The sequence below is a fragment of the Mustelus asterias genome, chromosome 14 (genome assembly GCF_964213995.1).
Source record: "Mustelus asterias chromosome 14, sMusAst1.hap1.1, whole genome shotgun sequence".
Lineage (NCBI taxonomy): Eukaryota > Metazoa > Chordata > Chondrichthyes > Carcharhiniformes > Triakidae > Mustelus > Mustelus asterias.
The window spans coordinates 21,699,435-21,721,774 of record NC_135814.1 but is presented as its reverse complement, the minus strand read 5'-3'; the positions used below and the strand labels follow the sequence as shown (position 1 = coordinate 21,721,774).

General features: G+C 40.8%; 1 protein-coding gene across 7 annotated transcripts in view; it reads left to right on the top strand.

Annotated features, from left to right (window-relative positions):
- Window positions 1-22,340, top strand: part of mbd5 (methyl-CpG binding domain protein 5) — a 215,736-nt gene that overhangs the window by 122,141 nt on the left and 71,255 nt on the right. For 6 of the 7 annotated variants that reach the window (XR_013499496.1, XM_078227995.1, XM_078227997.1 and 3 more), the window contains exons 3-6: window positions 11,807-11,909; window positions 14,425-14,605; window positions 16,521-18,620; window positions 19,804-19,875. Coding sequence is in view for 6 of the 7 variants with exons in the window: in XM_078227995.1 (XP_078084121.1) it covers window positions 11,807-11,909; window positions 14,425-14,605; window positions 16,521-18,620; window positions 19,804-19,875 (2,456 nt within the window). In the remaining variant the exon portion in view is untranslated. The remainder of the gene's footprint in view (window positions 1-11,806; window positions 11,910-14,424; window positions 14,606-16,520; window positions 18,621-19,803; window positions 19,876-22,340) is intronic. The other variant, XM_078227996.1, reaches the window with a different exon arrangement.

The window sequence follows — 22,340 nt, the reverse complement described above, 5'->3', positions numbered from 1 at the left end:
ACAGTTATAGCTAGATCTCCCACTTTTATATCCCATCCCCTTTGCAACGAAGGTTAACATTCCATTTGCCTTCCTACTAACTTACTGTACCTGCATGCTAACTTTTTGTGATTCATACACGACTTTACTCCAGGATTTTGTTGTCTCAGAATTAATATTCTGCTCTTCTGTTCTTACTGCCAAATGAGCAACTGCACATTTCCCACATTATATTCCATCTCCTAAATTTTGCCCACTCACTTAACCTACCTATATGTTTTGGCAGATTTTGTGTTTCCTTACCACTTGCTTTCATAGAAACTAGAAGCAGGAGTAGGCCATTCGGACCTTTAATCTTGCTCCGCCATTCATTTTGATCATGGCTGATCATCGAATTAAATATCCTGATCCCTCTTTCATTTCTGTCTTTGTATCATCTGCAAATTTGACTACAGTGCACTTGTCCCTTCATCCAAGTCATTGCTAGATTACTCTCATGTTCTAATTCCTCCCTTTTATTACTCTTCCTTTGCTAGTTACTAAACATTTTTAGCCTACCACTAATCTTCACAGCATTGTATGCCTTTTCTTTCACTTTGATATATCCCAATCTTCCTTAGTTAGCTATGTCGGCATGTCTTCCTTGTACGATCTTTCTTTCTCAGAGGAATACGTTTTGTTTGAGAGTTAATAAATATGTCCTTAACTGGCTATCCCTACTATTTTCCCAGTCCAATATAGCCAATTCTGTCTTTGTACCCTTGTAATTGCCCTTATTTAAATTTAAGACACTAGTTTCAGATCCAAGATTTTCGCCCTCAAACTGAATGTGAAATTCATCATGCTATAATCACCCTGACCAACAGGATCCTTTCCTATGAGGTCATTAATTAATCTTGCTTCATTGCACATTGCCGAGTCTAAAATAGTTTCCAGAACATATTGTTGTAAGAAACTGTCTGAGGTATCTTTTATGAAGTCATCTTTGAGGCTATCTTTGACAATTTGATTTGTCCAATCAATATAAAGATCAAAGCCACCCACAATTATTTTTTGATTTGATTTATTTATCATCATGTGTTAATATACAGTGAAAAGTATTTTTTCTTGCATGCTGTGCAGACAAAGCATACCGTTCATAGAGAAGGAAACGAGAGAGAGTGCAAAATTTAGTGTTACAGTCATAGCTAAGATGCAGAGAAAGATCAACTTAATGCGAGGTAGGTCCATTCAAGAGTCTGATGACAGCAGGGAAGAAGCTGTTCCTGAGACATTGGTACATGACCTCAGACTTTTGTATCGTTTTCCTGACGGAAGAAGGTGGAAGAGAGAATGTCCAGGGTCTGTGGAGTCCTTAATTATGCAGGTGGCTTTGCCAAGGCAGTGGGAAATGTCGACAGAGTCAATGGATGGGAGGCTGGTTTGTGTGATGGATTGGGCTACATTCATGACTTTTGCAGTTTGTTGCAGTCTTAGGCAGAAAAATATTGCAGTATCTTTCTTAACTTTCATTATTTATTGGTTTATATTCTACCTGACAGTGTAGCTGCCATTCAGGGGCCTATAACTACTCCCACCAATGACTTCTTTTCCATGCTATTTATTTATTATCTGCACCAAAATTTCATTGAAAAGAATGGCCTTAAGATCATGAGACCTTGGCAGTGCATCACTAGACTTGTAGAGAGAAGAATTAATGGGTATCATTTGAAGACCTGCAAAATACGGTTTTGGAAATCTGGAGGGAAACATTCTTAGTTATGTTTCTCACCTTTTTAACGTTTTCTGAACAAAAAGTTGAAAGTTTATTTGTTAGTGTCACAAGTAGGTTTACATTAACACTGCAGTGAAGTTATTGTGAAAATCCCCTAGTTGCCACACTCTGTTCAGGTACACTGGGGGAAATTTAGAATGGCCAATGCACCTACATTACACCAGTGGAAATGTTTCAAAAGTACTTCATCGGCGATAAAGCGCTTTGGGATGTCCTGAGATCATGAAAGGTAGGGTAAAGTTTGTCTGTATGTTCCTGTTTCTGTCTTACTCTCTTGAAGAATGCGTCTGATTTCTGAGCAATCATTTTGATAGCAGACCATCTATCAAATAGATTGTCTGGTTCCAGTTAACGGTAGCATAATATTGTTTTGTGGTAATAATTGGCATACCAGTATTCAACAGTCTTGTGTGTTGAGCAGAAATGTAGGGAGAATTCTTTCAGAGTAACATGATGCCAGCAGAAAAAAATTGTCATGGACCAATACAGCACAAGTTCAGAAATGTGTTAGCACAGAAGTGTGGAAGGTTACACTTTCTCTGTATTGAAGCCAATTTATGTTTTTTAAATCCACCTGAGAGACAACAGGCAAGGATGCAGTTTAATTTCTCATCCAAAAGGCAGCACATGCAATGATTCTGCACTCTTTCCGCACTGCATTGGAGTGTCAGTCTACATTGTGCTCAGATCCTGAGGTAGACCTTGAATCTCAAACATAGTTTTATCACTGAGCTAAAACTGAAACATAAGTCACTACTTCAGTATCAATAGTACCATGACACACAAGTGAATAGTGTTCTTGATGGTTAATAATTTAGATCATAAATGTACTGCTGCAGGAGGCTATTAATGGACAAGATTAATTTTAAAGTTGCTCTAATTTATAAACATTATTCTTCTAAACTCCAGCATGTACAAGCCTAGCCTGTTCAGCCTTTCCTCATAAGACAACCTGTCCATTCCAGGTATTGGTCTTAATAAACATCATCTGAACTGCTTCCAATGCACTTGCATCCTTCCTTGGGTAAAGAGACCAGTACTTTACACACTACTCCCGATGTGGTCTCACCAAGGCCCTATATAACTGAAGCATGACTTCTGTACTTCTGCATTCAATTCCTCTTGCAACAAACAATAACATTCCATTATCTTTCCTAATTACATGCTGTACTTGCATAAGGGTAGGCATAAATGGGTTGTTTTCTAGTTGGCTAGATGTAGCAAGTGGTGTGCCACAGGGATCAGTGCTGGGGCCTTAACTTTTTACAATTTATCCAAATGACTGGAATGAAGGGACCAAAGGTGTGGTTGCTAAATTTGCTAATGACACAAGATAGTCAGGAAAGTAAATTGTGTAGAGGAGGTAAGGAAGCTGCAAAGGGATATAGATCGGTCAAGTGAGTGGGCAAAGATATGGCAAATAGAATATAAGGTGGAAAAATGTGAAATGGTCTGTTTTGGCAGGAAGCATAAGATTCATACAGTGGGACAATCTTTGCATCTCAGAGCTCGGCAATCTCTGACCATTTAGATAACATGTTTTTTTTCAATCCATGATGCTCTTGCAGTACGCCATGCAACTATAATAGAAGTTTGAATTGAAACTGAGGAGAAATTCAAACCCTCAACTTTGATTTAAAAAACCGAATATATGAGAACATTGGTGTGGTGGCACATTATGCGAGTATGTTCTGCAACAGGAAATGAACTGCCAGAATTAAGGACTGAAAGCAGAATTCACTTTTTCAATGATATGTTTGAAGTGTAATACAGAAAGTAGCGAAATTCAGAAGGAAATAAGAATGATGCATCCTGAGGAACAGTATGATGCCCAGTTTAATTTACCCATGAGAGAATTTTGCAACTCACTCTCTTTAGTGTTGTTATAAAATATTAGTGTTGGCATCCCAGATGACCATGGACTGCTCTCCCCTTTGAGGGAAGAACTGACTGATGATGATTTAACCAGAGGATCACAACACATCAGGGTGAGGGTTAAGGGTGAGAAGATTGGTCTTCGTGAATAACCGCCAGTTGTAGGTGAGAAGGGACTAACATATTTGATAGAAGATAGTTACTGATAAATTACAGAGATTGTAAGAAGGAATATAGTTTCGGAGAAGAGCTGGAATCTAGAAAGTTTACTCTGAAAGAAACCTCATTGCTTCTAAGATTATAATTTATTATACAGTAGATTTCTTGACTTATTTAAAACCTTTTCATGGCATTGGTGGGATTGTTGAACCTATCCAAATTACTGATTACGATGCATGCACCACTGAGATTCTTTTCCATTTAAAGAATTGGATATACTGCTTTGATATTCTCAACTCACACTTGTACGTACATTTTTGAAATATCTATTTGTACATATCAAGATGTATGCAATTGCATCTTCAGTCAGAAGATGTAACAAATGCTTTAGTAAATACCATTTATGCTGTAATGCAACTGCTTTAAACTCTAAAATGAGATATTTTACATGGTTGAAGGATTTTTAAAACAAGTTCCTCTCTTTGATCGACCTCTTCCACTCTAGAAAGAAGCAACTTGCATTTAAAACACTTCATTTCTTTATCCCAAAGTGCTTCAATGCCAATTAATTGCTTCAAAAGTGGAGTCACTATTGTTCTGTAGGCTAATCTATCCACAGTAACAATCCACATACAGCTTGGAGCTGAATGACAATTTATTTTGTATTGCTGATGTTGTTGAGGGCTAAGTCTTGGTCAGCAAATAGGAAGAAGTTACCTATTATTCTTCTTCTATGGCATCTTTCACATCCAGCTGAACAAATGATATTAAATCTAGTCTCCATATCTCTATAAAACCGTATCTCCATAATATCTAATGATGTGGAAGCCATAGAACGGGTGCAGAGGAGATTTACGAGGATGTTGCTGGGGTTAAGTGGTATGCCTTGTGAGGATAGGTTGAGAGAGCTAGGTCTATTCTCCTTGGAGAGGCGAAGGATGAGAGGTGACCTGATAGAGGTGTATAAGATGTTGAGAGGTATTGATAGAGTGGATTCTCAGAGGCTTTTACCCAGGGCTGAAATGGTTGTCACGAGAGGCCACAGGTTTAGGGTGCTGGGGAGTAGGTATAGAGGAGATGTTAGGGGTAAGTTTTTCACTCAGAGGCTGGTGGGTGCGTGGAATCGGCTGCCGGTAGTGGTGGTGGAAGTGGATTCGATTGAGTCTTTTAAGAGACTTTTAGATAGGTTCACAAAGGTTAGGAAGATAGAGGGTTCTAGATGAGCCTAGAAGGTAAGGAAATTGTTCAACGCAACTTGTGGGCCGAAGGGCCTGTTTGTGCTTTTCTATGTTTTATCTCCGTTAAAAGGTGGTACCTCCAGCAATGCAATTATCTACCAATGCTATACCATAGTGTCAGTGAAAATGATTCTTTCAAGTCCTCAGTGCAGCTCAAATGCATGACGTTATTACTCTAGTGATACAACTATTGAACCAAGCTGACACATGTTGATCAGAGTGGGTTAATCAAGCAAGCCAATTATTTTACTTTTAATTGTTTTATGCTTGCCCATCATAAAATCACAAGTTTTATTTAAAATATAATTCTGTAAATTAATGAGCTTTGTATTATCATTCTGATGTTTTCTTTTATTCCCATTTAAACAAATTTACCACCTGATAATTTTAGAGTTGCCTTGCTTTTCACTGACTGTCACGCTTACTATTTTTCTGGTCTTTTGACTGGACCAAAAAGGTGACCAGCCAACTGTTATCAAAGATAATCCATGGCACAATTTATATCATCAAAGTAGTTTAGTTTGCCATATGGCTTCCTCATATTTCACGATGCCAAGCATGAAATGCTGAATTAGATTTTTATGTTGGCTATTGCACCAGCCTCGTTCCATGCTGCTCTCTCCACCAGACACGCAAAACTACTTTGTTGAGGATCAGTCCGTTCCTAGAATCAGCAATATGCCTTAACATTTTACAGAGTGGTGTTGCGCTTCTTTCAGAAAGCTTGGGAGGAAGTAGCAGTGTCTCATAGAGTCCTGTCCTAAGAACATAGGAACAGAAATCGGCCATTTCTATCCTTGAACCTGTTCTGCCATTCAATGAGGTCATGATTCATTGAATCCCTACAGTGCAAAAGGAGGCCATTCGGCCCATCGAGTCTGCACAGACCACAATCCCATCCAGCCCCTATCCCCATAACCCCATGCATTTACCCTAGCTAGTCCCCTGACACTAAGGGGCAATTTAGCATGACCAATCAACTTAACCCACACATCTTTGGCCTGGTAGGAGGAAACCCACGCAGACACGGGGAGAATGTGCAAACTCCACATCGACAGTGACCCAAGCTGGCAATCGAACTCTGGTCCCTGGCGCTGTGAGGCAGCAATGCTAACCACTGTACCACCGTGCCGCCCCTAATTGATTGAACTGCCACTTAACTATATATGTATCTGCCTTGTCCTGTATCCCCAAGTACCATGGATTAGGAAAAGTCTATCAAACTCTGATTTAAATTAACAATTGATCGAGCATCAAGTGTCTTTTATGGAATAGAGTTCAAAACTTCACCCAACTTTTGGTGTAGAAGTGTTTCCAAATTTCTCTCCTGAGAAGCCTGACTCTAAATTTTATCTATACCCTTTAGTCCGAGACTCCCTACCCAGGGGAAATAGTCTCTGTCTTGCTATTCCATCTGTTTCCCTTAACGTCTTGAAATCTTCAATTAAATCATCTCTTAATCTTCTAAAAAATACTACAAAGGTTGTGGGTCTTAACATTCCGGCAATAGTGCTGAAGACTTGTGCTCCAGAGCCAGCCTTGTCCTTAGTCGAGGTGTTGCAGTCCAGATACAACACTCACATCTAGCTTGCAATGTGGAAAATTGCCCAACTAAGTCCTGTCCAAAAAGGAGGACAAGACCGACCCAACCAATTATCACCCATCAGTCTAATCTCGATCATCCGCATATGATGGAAGGAGATGTTAAGAGTGCTATCAAGCAGCAATTACTCAGCAATAACCTCCCCATTCACATTCAGTTTGGGTTCTGACAGTGCCACCCAGCTCCTGAAGCTATTACAGCTTTGTTTCAAACATGGGCAAAAGAGCTGAATTTGAGGTGAGGTGAAATTGATTGCCCTGGACCTCAAGCATTGGACTGAGTGTGGCATCAACAAGTCCGAGCAAAACTGAAATCAATGGGAATTGGGGGGAAACTCACCATTGGTTGGAGTCATACCCTAGCACAAAACAAGATGGTTGTGTGGTGGTTGGAGGTCAATCTTCTAAGATCAAAACATGGCTGGACTTCAGGATAGTGTCCTCAGGCCCAACCATCTTGAGCTGCTTCATCAATGATCTTCCTTCCATCCTGAGGTCAGAAGTAAGGATGTTCGCTGATGATTGTACAATGTTCACCATTTATGATGACTCAGATATTGAAGTAGGGGTGGGCAGTCTTCAGGCTTGGACTGATGAGTGGCAAATAACATTTGTGTGTCTCTCAAGTGCCAGGCAATGAACACCTCCAGGACGAGGGAATCTAACCATCTTCCCTTGACATTCAATGGCATTGGGGTGTTACCAGTGACCAGAAACTGAACTGGACTTGCAACACAAGTTCTGTAGCTATGTTAGTGGCTGGGAATCTGTAGAGGGTAACTCTCCTCCTGACTCTCTGAAGTCTGTCCTCCATCTATAATACACAAGTTAGGAGTGTGACGGAATACACTCCACTTGCCTAAATGAATGCAACTCCAATAACGCTAAAGAAGCTTGATACCATCCAGTACTATGCAGCCTGCTTCATTTGCATCCCATCCACCACCAAACATTCTCTTCCTGCACCACTGATGCACAGTGGCAGTAGTGTGTAGTACAAGGTGCACTACAGCAACTTGCAAAGGCTCCTTTGACAGCATTTCAAACCTGTGACCTCTACCATTTAGAAGGACAAGGATGTCGGATGCATGGGAACAGCACTACCTGCAAGTTCGCTCCAAATCATCCTGACAAGAAGGTGGCTGACCACTACCTTATCAAGGGTAATTGGGGATGGGCAGTAAATGTCGGCCTAGCTAGTAATGCGCACATACCCCGAAAGATTTTGTTTTTTTAAGTGGAAATAATGCTTTATCAATTAGGTGACAGAGAGCAAGACCAAGGTAGCTGAATGATTTGTCAACAAGAGAGGGGGGAATGGGCAGAAGACTTCTGGCTAAGCTAAATCCAAGAGGTTGTAGTAATTGTGGGTTTGCTTCACAAATCACCACAATGATTTTGTGCTCTGAAATCAGTGGACAAGTGGCTGTCATAAGTTCACACTAGCAGCACTGATGTACATGCAAATAATTGTTTGGTATAAGGTCAAGAACAGGTCCATTTTTTTGCATTTAGCATGAATGAAACTGGAGTGCATCTGTTGTGCAGACAAGAAGGTAACATAGAACTGCAATCATCTGGAATTTTCAAAAGGACGATTGACCGGCGAATAGGAAGAATTTGTCGAGAAAATGAATAGGGATAACTTCACACTGCACGAATTCAACTTGCTTTACCTGGTGTGATATTGAAGGTGGAGAGGGAATAGATTCCTCCTTATCATGAGTTGATAAATGAATGAACTTTTTTTTCCTTGTTATTGGTTCAGGTGATTTGCGCTATTTAAACATTGTTTGAAGTTTTGGACACTTATCCATTACATTCTACAGATTTGGTATCAACTTTGTAGACAACTATATCCTTTTAAGTTGGAACTGACTTAGAACTTTATATTGCATAGTAATTAATGAAGGAGACCATTTAGCCCCTCCAGTCCATACTGGCTATCCATGGAGTAATCCAATCAGTCATACTCGCCCACCTCATCCCTGTAGCCTTGCAGGTTTATTTTCTTCAAGTGCTCATCCAATTTCCTTTTGAAAGCATTGTTTGTTTCCGCTTCCACTACCCTCATGGGCATTAAGTTCCAGGTTATTACCACTCGCTGTGTAAGAACGTTCTTCCTCACGTTTCCCTCTGAATCTCTTGCCCTAAGTCTTCAATCTGTGTTCCCTATTCTTTGTAACCTGTCATAATCTTGTTCACTTCTAGGAATTTTCACTTCGATCTCCTTTGCTCCAAGGAAAACAACCTCAACTTTTCTAACATAAGAACATAAGAAATAGGAGCAGGAGTAGGCCATCTAGCCCCTCGAGCCTGCCCCGCCATTCAATAAGATCATGGCTGATCTGAAGTGGATCAGTTCCACTTACCCGCCTGATCCCTATAACCCCTAATTCCCTTACCGATCAGGAATCCATCTATCCGTGATTTAAACATATTCAACGAGGTAACCTCCACCACTTCAGTGGGCAGAGAATTCCAGAGATTCACCACCTTCTGAGAGAAGAAGTTCCTCCTAAACTGACCCCCCTTTATTTTGAGGCTGTGCCCTCTAGTTCTAGTTTCCTTTCCAAGTGGAAAGAATCTCTCCCTCTCTACCCTATCCAGCCCCTTCATTATCTTATAGGTCTCTATAAGATCCCCCCTCAGCCTTCTAAATTCCAACGAATACAAACCCAATCTGCTCAGTCTCTCCTCATAATCAACACCCCTCATCTCTGGTATCAACCTGGTGAACCTTCTGTGCACTCCCTCCAAGGCCAATATATCCTTCCGCAAATAAGGGGACCAATACTCTCAGTATTCCAGCTGCGGCCTCACCAACCCTGTACAGATGTAGCAAGACATCTCTGCTTGTCGTCTGCAAACCTTGTTACCCTACACTCAGTCCCCTCCTCCAGATCGTCTATATAAATGGTAAATAGTTGAGGCCCCAGTACCGATCCCTGCGACACGCCACTAGTTACCATCTGCCAACCAGAAAAGCACCCATTTATTCCGACTCTGCTTCCTGTCGGATAGCCAATCCCCAAACCACGCGTACACCCTATCCCCAACTCCATGTGACCCAATCTTCTTCAGCAACCTTTTGTGAAGCACCTTATCAAACGCCTTTTGGAAATCTAAAAACACCGCATCCACCGGTTCCGCTTCATCAACCGCACTAGTCATATCTTCATAAAAATCCAACAAATTCGTCAAGCACGACTTTCCCCTCATGAATCCATGCTGCGTCTGCTTAATCGAACCATTCTTATCCAGATGGCCTGCTATTTCTTCTTTAATGATGGATTCCAGCATTTTCCCAACTACAGACGTTAAGCTAACCGGCCTGTAGTTACCCGCCTTTTGTCTATTTCCTTTTTTAAACAGTGGCGTAACATTAGCCGTTTTCCAATCTGCCGGCACTACCCCAGAATCCAACGAATTTTGATAAATACCCACTAATGCATCCGCTATTACCTCTGACATTTCTTTCAGTACCCTGGGATGCATTCCATCTGGACAAGAAGACTTGTCCATCTTCAGTCCCATTAGTCGACCAAGCACTGCCTCCCTGGTAACATTAATTGTATTGAGTACCTTTCCTCCTATCAACCCTCTATCGTTAATATTCGGTAAACTATTTGTGTCCTCCACCATGAAGACCGACACAAAAAACTTATTTAAAGTTTCAGCCATTTCCTCATTTCCCACTATTAAATCCCCCCTCTCGTCCTCCAAGGGTCCAACATTCACTCTTGCCACTCTATTCCTTTTTATATATTTGTAAAAGCTTTTACTATCATTTTTTATATTTAGAGCTAGCCTAGCTTCATAACCTATCTTCCCTTTCTTTATCGCTTTCTTAGTCGTTCTTTGTTGTTTCTTAAAATTTTCCCAATCTTCCGATTCTCCACTATTTTTGGCCATTCTGTACGCATCGGTCTTTAATTTAATACTCTCCTTAATTTTCTTCATTATCCACGGCTGGTTATCCCTTTTCTTACAGTCCTTCTTTATCACCGGAATATATTGTTGCTGAGTACTGAAAAGGATCTCCTTAAAAATCCTCCACTGTTCCTCAGCTGTCCTACCTACCAGTCTGCTCTTCCAGTCCACCTTAGCCAATTCAGCCCTCATCCTATCGTACTTCCCTCTGTTCAAACAGAGGACACTAACGTTTTAACTAAACCGTCCCCCCCCCCCTCCCCCGGCCTGGTCCTCCCAATCCCTGAAAACATTAAGGTAGGTCTCTACTGGATCTTTTCAATGACTCTCATCCCGCCTAAAGTGTCGTGACCATAACTTGATGCAGTACTCCACTAAAGGTTACACTGAACCTTTATAAAGGTTCAGTGTAACCTCCCTGCTTGATGTCGAGATTGATGAAACTCAAGATTCCACATACATTGTCAACCAGTCATCTTCAAAGATCGATGCTGATGCACCCCCAGGCCCCTCTGTTCCTGTGGTACTTTGTTAAACACTTTTTAAAAATTCAGATAGACAACATCCGCTGCATTCTCTTCATCAACCTTCTCCATTACATCATCAAAAAATTCAATTGCATGTCCCGTCCAATTTATCTATCTTCCCATGCTCTGATCGATCTCCCTGTTTCCAGTTCATTTTGTTTATAAGCTGTCCTTGCTTCTCTTTCTTTATTCTACCTAACCACTGCAAGTTTCTATTGCTCTGTGTCCATACTCTCAATCTCCTCTTTTCTAACTCTAATCTGCAGCATGTTCATGCCCCTCTCTTTTAATGGCAGAGCTTTATCATTTCAGCCTATATTCTGGAATTCTTTTTCCAGCCCCCTTCATCTCTACACATTTTGTCAACTTCTAAAGTTCCCTCAAAACCTATTTTGGCCTCTGATTTCTGTTTGAAAACTTCATGTAAGACTTTTTTAAAAATTTGTTACATAACTCCAAGTATACTTTGCTATTCATGACAAAGTGTTGTGGCTCATTTTGTTGAAATATCAAAATTAATTGTTGATTTTTCAGAGAAGGGTTAAGTCTGGATTCTCAAATATAGTTATTTTTAGATGTGACAGTAGTTAGCATGGAAGCAACGGATTTCATGCTCTCATTTTGATTCTTGGAACTGTTGAACTAGCTCATCATACAGCTTTGTAGTGACTATTATATGTAGAATTTTACAATATCTTTGCTTTTCCTTTTGTCTTTAGTCCGAGTGGCTCGGTGTTAGCCTGCATTGAGCAGGTTAAAACATATCTGCTTACCGATGGAACTTGCAAATGTGGCTTGGAGTGTCCTCTTATTCTTTCGAAGGTAATAAAACATTGGAAATATTTCTAATCTTTGACAGCTAATTAAATACATTTATCACACAGTAACCATACCAAAGGTGTAAAAGTTTAATTATCTGTTACAAATCCAAATATTTTGCATATTATGTACCAACTGTGTCCAAATAGGCCCCAGAGTTTCCTCTACAACTTGTCTGTGTAGCTCAGATAATTAGACCAGACGCTGTATTTATATGTCACCTCCATAGTTACTGGATGTGGTAACATTTTATTGTAAATGCATCTTCCGTATTGTCAGATTAATAAGGAGACAGCACAAACCCAAGATTGGGTCGCAAGTAATAATTGGAAATGGAAGCCCTGTCTCTCATCATCACATCTCTTAGCGACTGAACGCGGAGCAACCTTGATTATGTCCATGAAGATCTGTTGGACAGTCAACTTTTCCAGTCAGGAAGAAGTACAAAAACAATAACAGTGTCATTTTATGATCAAATAGTTTACAATTATCCATGCAGAAAGTACAGTGCTCACTGGAATATGAGCAATTATTGATATTTTTCAATGCATCTTTACAAACCTTTATCCAATCTGCACATAGAAATATGAGTTGAAGTCTGTCCATCATGATGTGAAAGATCCAGGGGCACCCTCTAATTAAGAACTTCATAATGTTTTATTATTTGGTTATAAGACCTTGTTGTGAGCTGGAATCTTGCTTTACCATTGTTGACAGCAGTTGATTGTTATCTATGCAGTATTTGTTTTTGCTGTATTTTAGTATTTTACTGCAGTCTTTTAATCTACATTTCTCAATTCTTGTAGAAGCGCTTCAAAAGATTGAGTTTTTCATGAAGTTCTAGTTTCAAAAATGACCTATTTCTTCAACCAATAAATGTATATTTTTGTCATCAGTCCAAGTCCTCAGATTTTAACTGATACATCATTGGTCTCAGTTCAAAGGCAGTTTCCAGCTTTAAGATTTGCTTCAAATGTCACAGAACTTTACTTATGACTGCTATTGATATCTTGTTTGCTACAAGTCGTGACTTTCAAGCTCAGAATAACTAGCATTTTGGTGTACCTGTCCTACAAGTGGACATGAGCATCAACTTTTGCACTGCTTTGGTATAATCCTATTTGAATGTCAAAGCTGCATTGCCAAGGAAAAATATTAAATTACATAGTATACAAGTGGTTATTCTTACTGTTTTAAAACAAGAGCTTCAGTCCACATACAAAGTTACCATTCAAGCAAACTGTTGATGTTTCCTCTAACCTAGTCCCCTTTGGAGTAAATGTGCCAATTGAGTGTGGGTATCTGTGACAAATCTGTCTCAATCTGTTTTTACAGATTGTGTAATTCCACTTTAGTTGGTTGATACTTAGCAGAAAAGCATTCTAGATTTCTTTTGGTCAACAGGAAGTTATTAGTTTACAGCTGTTGGGTGAAAGATTTGTCTATTTCTACACACTGCTTACAACCGCTGAGATGTGTTTGATGGTTTAAAAAAAATGGAGGTGTTTTACACTGAAGCAGCCATGCCCAAATACAGCAAGACCTGGACAATATCCAGGCATGGGATGGCAAGTGACATTTGCACCACACACATGCCAGGCAATGACTCTCTCCAATAAGAAATAATCTAACCATTGCCCCTTGACATTCAATGGCATTGCCATTGTTGAATCCCCCACCACAACATCCTGGGAGTTAACATTGACCACAAACTGAACTAGACTAGCCATATAAATACTATGGCTGTCAGATCAGTTCAAAGGCTAGAGATCCTGTGGTGAGTAACTAACCTCCTGACTCCCCCAAAGCCTGTCCACCATCTACAAGGCAGAAGTCAGGAGTGTAATGGAATACTCTCCACTTGCCTGGATGAGTGCAGCTCCAATGACACTCAAGAAACTTGACAGCATCCAGAACAGAGCAGCCCATTTGATTGCTACCCCTTCCACAAACATTCACTCCCTCCTCCATTGACGAACAGTGGCAGCCGTATGTCCGCCTTCAAAATGCACTGCAGGAATTCACCAAGGTTCCTTTGACAGCACCTTCCAAACCCACGACCATTGCCATCCAGAAGGACAAGAGCAGCAGATACCTGGAAACATTACCACCTTTTCTCCAAGTCACTCACCATCCTAACTTGGAAATATATCGCCGTTCTTTCACTGTCACAGGGTCAAAATCCTGCAACTCCCTCAAAAACAGCGCTGTGTGTGTACCTACAACTCAGGGACTGCAGTGGTTCAAGAAAGCAGCTTGCCACCACCTACTGAAGGGCAACTAGGGTGGGCAATAAATGCTAACCTAGCCAGTGACGCCCACATCCCGTCAAATGAATTAAATAAATAACACAAGTGTATCTGCACTAGAGTGGGGGAAGATTGCCTGAATGGTTGTACAAAATTATATGTCATATAAAGTGATGATGTCCCTGAGTAATTTACTTTTTACTTTGCGTTCAATAGCAAATCTAACACTAAATTTGGAACTCTAGTAACGGAAATGTTTTCTTGCTTAGGTGTTCACTTTTGATCCTGGAGCAACTGTGAAACAAAGAACAGCAGAGGATGTCAAAGCTGATGAAGATTTGACAAAACTTTGCATCCATAAACGGAAAATAATTGCAGTAGCTACACTACATAAAAGTATTGAGACGCCACATCCTTCCCTGCTTCTAACCAGCCCAGGAGGCGGAACAAGTAAGTTTTCAACAGCTGAAATATTATCTAACTTGTTTTCTGAGTGATTGTGAATTACGTTATCCAAAAGCGACATAGAACTATATTTTTATTTACTTTTATGTTACTCTGTGTTTTTAATGACATTTTACTTTATAATCTGCAAACAATGATTCAGTATTCTCCTGCTGACTTTCATGAAACACTGGACGCCATGCAATCTGCGTTGCTGTCAACATTCTTTATTTTTAAGCTCCCAAACATGTAATTATTAATAACTGATGCAAAAGGCAAGACGCATGAAAATTTAAATTTCCCTCAAGTTTAAAAATTCGTTGCATGTTTTCACTTGTTTTGGAGTTGAAGGAAATTTCCAAGTACGTTTAAATTTGAGAAATTGCAGATTCTGCATTTTTAATCCCAAGGTTGTCTGAAATTGAATATTTTTGTAATTGTTTATTTTCATCTCATCTTGGACACTGGAGGAACAAGTGACAGTAAAATGTCCCCTTTTTAAAAAAATTATTCTTGGGAATTGTGACTGACAAACCATTATTTATTATTCACCTTCAGTTGCCGGGAGGGCATTAAGAATCAACTGGAGTTGCTTGAAGGCCAAATTGGATAGTGGCGGCAAGTTTGCTTCCCAGAAGAACATCAGTGAATAAACTGAACCTACAGTCCAGCAGCTTTTGTGCTCATTTTCTGATGCAAACCCACAAGTTACCAAACATATTGGATTTATTTTGCAAATTACCACTGTGGGATTTGAACACTGTGATTTCTTTGTTCCAAATCTACTTTTCAAACTATTCCATTCTGCAATCAACTTTCTGAAAATAGAAAGAATATTCCAAATGAAGTTACTGATTTTTTGGGGGGAAAGTATTTAACATTTTTGTCGGATAATGCCAATACTCAAAGTTTTACATTGGCCATTTACTTCACTGACTCGTACCTTTCAAAGACCTTTTGACTTGCTCATCTGCTCTGGTTACGTCAGCTAAATATCATGGAATGGAATCATAGAAACCCTACAGTACAGAAAGAGGCCATTCGGCCCATCGAGTCTGCACCGACCACAATCCCACCCAGGCCCTACCCCCATATCCCTAGGTATTTACCCGCTAATCCCTCTAACCTACGCATCTCAGGACACTAAGGGAAATTTTAGCATGGCCAATCAACCTAACCCGCACATCTTTGAACTGTGGGAGGAAACCGGAGCACTCGGAGGAAACCCAGGCAGACACGAGGAGAATGTGCAAACTCCACACAGACAGTGACCCAAGCCGGGAATCGAACCCAGGTCCCTGGAGCTGTGAAGCAACAGTGCTAACCACTGTGCTACCGTGCCGCCCGTAGTTTATTGTGTTGTTTTATTTTTCTGTCTGGTTTTTCTCTTCTAATATCTGCAATTTTTCCTGACGATTGTAACTCCTGTTGTGCTCGTGATGTGACAGGACTTGTTCAAGAGGGCAGCTCACCACATCCTTCTCAAGAGCAACACAAAACGGTCATTCCACGAAACAGTGTTTTAAAAAAAAGTTATCACAGCCGAGCACAATTTTGTCCTTGACTGGAGCTGTGCACCCACAGTTCAAATGGGAATCGCTGTCCAACAATCATGAGTGAGAATTCTAAATAGTTTTCTTTCTCACAAAACTCCCTGTACTCAAATCTCTTTAGCTTTGAGACCAGTTGTAACATTTCTTTCTCCCTTTGCTGGAATAGACTCCCAGGGAAGGCGTTTATTCAAAGTCAATTATTATTTTTAAAGGGAACTGGATCATTAAGATTATAGGGGGATCAATTTATTTCTGGAGATAAAGCAAGGGTCGACACATGGTGAAGGAAGATGTTGATTAAAGGAGTGAGTGGTGTTACTCTGAAATTTATGTTCTTTATGATTGACCAACCTTTCTGTTTTTTTAAGGTGGAACTCCTATGGTGCAGTCACGGGCTGCAACTCCAAGAGCGATGAGGAATAAATCACAAGAAGTCATGGTGAATTCCACGGTGCCAGACTATAAGAATACGTTTCTGCCTAAATTGATGACAGGGGGTCCAAATGCTGTGACACGGATTTACCAACAGGACATGTGTGGCAGTCCCCAGCAGGAACTTCATGGTTATTCCAGGCAGAGACTGGGTAGCAATGATCAAGGACAGAAGTCTCCATATCGTGGAAGCCATGGTGGTTTATCCAGCCCAGCATCATCGGGATCACAAATCTATGGAGATGGTTCTATATCTCCTAGGACTGATACAGTGGGAAGCCCTGATGTATTTACGAGAAATAATCCAGGCTTTCATGCTGGGCCGAACTCCAGTCCTATTCACATAAATAGAATTCCCCATTCCCCACCCACAGTTCTGATGCAAAATTCTTCATCCCACTCATCCTGTGCTCTGGCTGGTAGGACTTCTATACCTCTTTCACCAACAATGACTACAAAAAGCCCTGTCATGAAAAAGCCCTCTTGTAATTATTCATCAAACATTGATATGCCAAGAATTATGTTTCACAAACCTCCCCAAGGAGCCCCAACATCATGTGCTCTCCAGAAAAAGCCATTGCCCTCTGAAAAGGATCCATTAGGTATCCTTGACCCCATACCGAGTAAACCTAACCCAGTACTCATAAATGCATCTAATTTCCCAACAACCATGCACTCTCAGGTACCTATGATGAATGTAAACATGCCTCCTGCTGTTGTCCCTTTGCCAAGCAACCTACCATTGCCAACTGTCAAACCTGGCCCTGTAAACCATGGAACTCATGTACCAAGAATTCAACATTCAACATCTACATCTGTATCTCCTGCTCCGGTCACCTCCCCTATCCACATGATGGGACCTGTCATGGGAAGAATTGAGGCATCACCACAGAGATCAAGGTCATCTTCTACATCCTCTGATCATGGAAGTTTAATGATGCCACCTGCTGGTCCTCAGTCAAGCTGCAGTGGGATAAAGGTACCTCCAAGGTCACCGAGGTCATCTATGGGTTCTCCACGGCCATCTATGCCATCCAGTCCATCCACCAAGCCTGATGGGCTTCTTCATCAATACAAAGATATTCCTAATCCATTGTTGGTTGGAATGAACAATGTTCTAAATCCTCAGAGTAATCCTTTGTTTCCATCTGTATCTGTTGGAAACGTACAACAACAAAAAGGTCAGCCAGGTTTGCTAGGAATGCCCTTAAATCAAATTTTGAACCAGCATAATGCTGCCTCATTTCCAGCAAGCAGTTTACTTTCAGCAGCAGCCAAAGCACAGCTAGCTAATCAAAGCAAACTGTCTGGTAGTAACAGTAGTGGCGGAGTTGGCAGTGGTGGCAATAGTGAAGGACACAGCACTTTAAATACCATGTTTCCACCAACTGCCAACATGCTTCTTTCAGTCAATGAAGGTCAGAGTGGGCGCGCAGCACTGAGAGACAAGCTAATGGCACAGCAAAAGGATCCTTTAAGGAAACGGAAGCAAGCAACCCCCACAGTATTGAGTATGCTAAAACAGTCTCAGATGGGCAACTCAGGCGTCCCAAAGTCTGTGATTGACTCTCTAAGGAAACAAGGACAAAATTCATCTGTAACTATGAATAACACCATGTCTCAGTTACTTCAATCTATGAGTTCACAAAGTTCTCAAATCAGTGGCAATAGCAGTACTAGTTGTGGTAGTTCCACTGCAGGTATTTCTTGTTCCTCCAACCAACATAACTTCTCAAATACCAGTCTGAACTCAGGTTCCATTCATAACCTATCGACTCAAAATTTAACAAGAGGGGAAGGTATTTCTTGCCAAAATACAAGTACTAATTTAATCCACAGTTGTCAGGGCCCAAACAATCAATTTGTTGGGATAGTCGGACAGCTCCATGGTAGTGGCAATTGTGGGCTGCTTCATCAGTCTGCAATGACTTTGGGAAATAGTTTGCATTCTAACCATCATTCAAGAGTTGCAGCCTCTTCAGCAGTAATGGTACCAAACAGCAGTGGCGTTTGTAGCCAAACCAGTGCTGACACAGGTATGGTTTTGCAGTGATGAACTTTTCATTAATCTATTGTCTTGAGATTTAATTTCGAACTTCAACTCTGGGTATATGTACACTTTTTAAGCAAGTGTTTTGCAATTTTAGCACAAGGATTGTGATGTATAGCACGTCATAAACTTGGGTTGAGTATTGGTCAAGTATTGTTCGATGAATTCTAAAATTTAGCAGATGTATCCCATAACCAAGTTTTATTCATTGCAAAGATTTCCCTTTCACTGACATAAATGCATGTCGCCAAATACTTAGGTTGGTCACAAAATAAGTTCTATTTGATTTAAATGTTTATTTCAAGATTCCAAGTATGGTGCTCCAGTCGCCTTTGTCATTTAATGATTGATGCATTTCTTCTAATTTCTTATCATGCACGTTGCCCAGTTTTCATTTTTGTAACCAACTGATTACAAACTAACATACCATCATAGATAGGTTTGTAAAACGTTTGTGTAACCTCAGGAAGATCATCTCCCTCTCTAAATATGATTTTGAGGAGGTAAATAAATGGGAAATATTCCAGTTTATTTAACAAAAATGTTTTTGTTTTTAATGAAGAATTGAGTTCAACTTTTTTAGACTTGGATGTCATTTGGAGTTGGAAACCTGTTTGACAAAGTATCCTCCACTGAAATACAGTACAGCAATGGTTCTTGTACTGAATATTCTGCCAAGCATTGTGCAACATATGTTGTATCGTTGGCAGATTACTGTATTCTAGGAGGGATGACTGCATTTACTGGGGACCTGCACGATATCATTATTCACAGCATTTTGGCTCAAATAAGCCAACTTGTTGAGAGAATTTGTTTATGATAGTTAAAGCCACTGGCTGGATTGCATTACAGAAAGAAGACGGAACATGTAGTGAAATGGCTAAAAAAAAATCTGCTTGTCACTTTCCCAGCTTGCAGCAGTTGTAGAAAGAAGCTGCAGCACAGCTGGCAAAAGTGCGAATAGAAATGTGCATTTCACTCACGAAAGTGTTTGCTTCTAATATTATAACTGCATGACAGGTGATGTAGTAATTCCACTGGATAATGGGAAATATTTTTCCTTTGTTATGGAGTTATTCAGTAATTTTTGTTGTGTTTATAAGTGCAGTTTATTTTGTAACACCTTTCTCCTCCATTTTCTTGCCCTCATCAACGCTATCCTCTGTCAGGAGGGCACGATGGTCCATCCCATGGACACCTTCACAGACGACAACGTTGTTCTTTGGTCAACCTGTCAGGAGGTATGCTTGAGTATCATAGGAACAGGACCCATTTTCCTTTTCCCTGTCATCACAATCAAATACATGAATCTAACCAAAGGAGAGGTCTAAATGAAAATAAACACTCCTTCCATATAGTACTTTAAAAATAAAATAAGAGAGGGCAGACTAAATGTGAAAATGTTGCTGAAACAAACTTGTCAATGTTTGCTAAATGTCTCATTATCAATACCTCTTTAGAACCTTGTATTTGACCTTCTCATCAGTTTCTATTTTTGTTTACTTCTTGCATATATTTTGTTAACATTGTAGTGATTCATCTTTTCATCTCCGGGGTCTGAATTTAAATGAGTACATATGGATGATATTAAAAGTCTCTCTTCATCTGTTGGGAGATATAAGGGAAGTTTTTTGCTCCTTCTAGTAGCTTGCCCTTCATAAAATGTAAGACAAAAATGTTCACCGTGTATCGTTAAAGAACCTAAAGTGAAGCAGTTCTTGAGAGTTAAAATACTACAGAATAGACTGAAGTACTGAAATGGTAACAAGTGGCAGCGCAATAGTAATGTCACTGGCCTGGTAATCCAGAAGCCAAGATTAATGCTCAGGAGACATGGATTTGAAACAGCAGCTGGTGGAATTTAAGTTCAAGTAATAAATCTGGAATTAAAAGCGAGTCTAATGACCACAAAATTATTATCGATTGCAGTAATAACCAATCTGGACTAAATATGCCGCCCGTACCTGGTCTGGTCTACTCCGGACCCGCAACAATCTGGTTGATTCTTAAATGGCCTAGAAAGCCACTCAGTTGTATTAAACCACTGCAAAGTCTAAAAAGAATGAAACCAACGATCCACTTGGCATCGGAAATGACAATGGCACACCCAGCCCTGTCAACCCTGCAGCGTCCATGCCAAAATTAGAGCTGTCCCACTGACTAGTGGAATAACAGGCCAACGTCTCTTAAGGTATGATTGCTTAAATATGACACTGTCTCAGACGCCATCATCACCAGGGGCAGTGGACAGCAGTGGTAAACAGGAGCGAGTTGCCCTGGGAATTCTCAACATCAACTCTGAACCCCATGAAGCCTCATAGCTTAAAGTCAAATAAGGAAAGGAAACCATCTGCTCGTTGCCAGCCACCTCAGCTGATGAATCAGTATTTCTCCATGTTCAGCAGCTCTTCAAGAAAGCACTAAGCAGCACAGAATATACCCTCGATATTGGACTTCATTGTCCATCATTAAGAGTTGCTTCATAGCACCAATGCTGACAGAGCTAGCTGAGTCCTCAAGGAAATAGCTGCTAGACTGGGTCTTTAGCAAGTAGTAATCTCATCCTCAACAATCTAGCTGTCACAGGTTCATAGAATCCCTAAAGTGCATTCGGCCCATTGAAACTACACCGACTCTCCGACAGAGCATCTTACCCAGGCCCTATCCCCATATCCTCAAGTATTTATCCCCTTAATCCTCTTAACCTCGGCATCTTGGGACATTACGGGGCAATTTAGCCTGGCCAATCCATCTAACCTGCACATCTTTGGAGTGTGGGAGGAAGCCAGAGCACCTGGAGGAAACACACGTAGACAGGGGGAGAACGTGCAAACTCCACACAGTCACCCAAGGCCGGAATGGAACCCGGGACTCTGGCGCTGTGAGGCAGCAGTGCTAACCACTGTGCCACATCTGTCCATTCAAGTATTGGTGGGAATAACCACTGCACCGTCCTTGTGAAGACAAAATCCCATCTTCATATTGGTACTCATACTAAATGGGAGATTTAGCACCTCTAAGCTGGGTATCCATGAGACGCTGTGTGCCGTCAGCAACAGAATTGTATGCAACCACAATCTGTAACTTCATGGCCCAGTACATCTCCCACTACTGTTACCATCAAGCCAAGAGATTGACCCTGCATCAAAAAGAGAGTCTCGGAGGGTTTGCCAGGAGCAGCACCATGCATACCTAAAAATGAGGTGTCAGCCTTGTGAAGACAACACACCTATTTACATTCCAAACAGCAGAGGTAGCATGTGATTAACACCTAAGCGATCCACAGCCAACAGATCAGATCTAAGCTCTGCAGTCCTGCCACATCAAGTCACAAATGGTAGACAGTTAAACAAACTCACTGGAAGAGGAGGCTCCACAAATATCCCCATCATTGAGGATGGGGAGTCCAGTGCAAAAGACAGGACTGAAGCATTTGTTACAATTCTCAGCCAGAGGTGCCAAGTGAATGATCCATCTTGGCCTCCTCCCAAGGTCTCCAGCATCACAGTTGCCAGTTTTCAGTCAGTTTAATTTGTACAATGTAATATCTGGAAATGGCGAAAGGAACAGGACACTGCAAAGGCTACAGGCCCTGACAACATTCCGGCAATAATACTGAAGACTTGTGCTCCAGACCTAGCTTCATCCCGAGTCGAGGTGTTCCAGTACAGCTACAACACTGACATCTACCCTACAATGTGGAAAA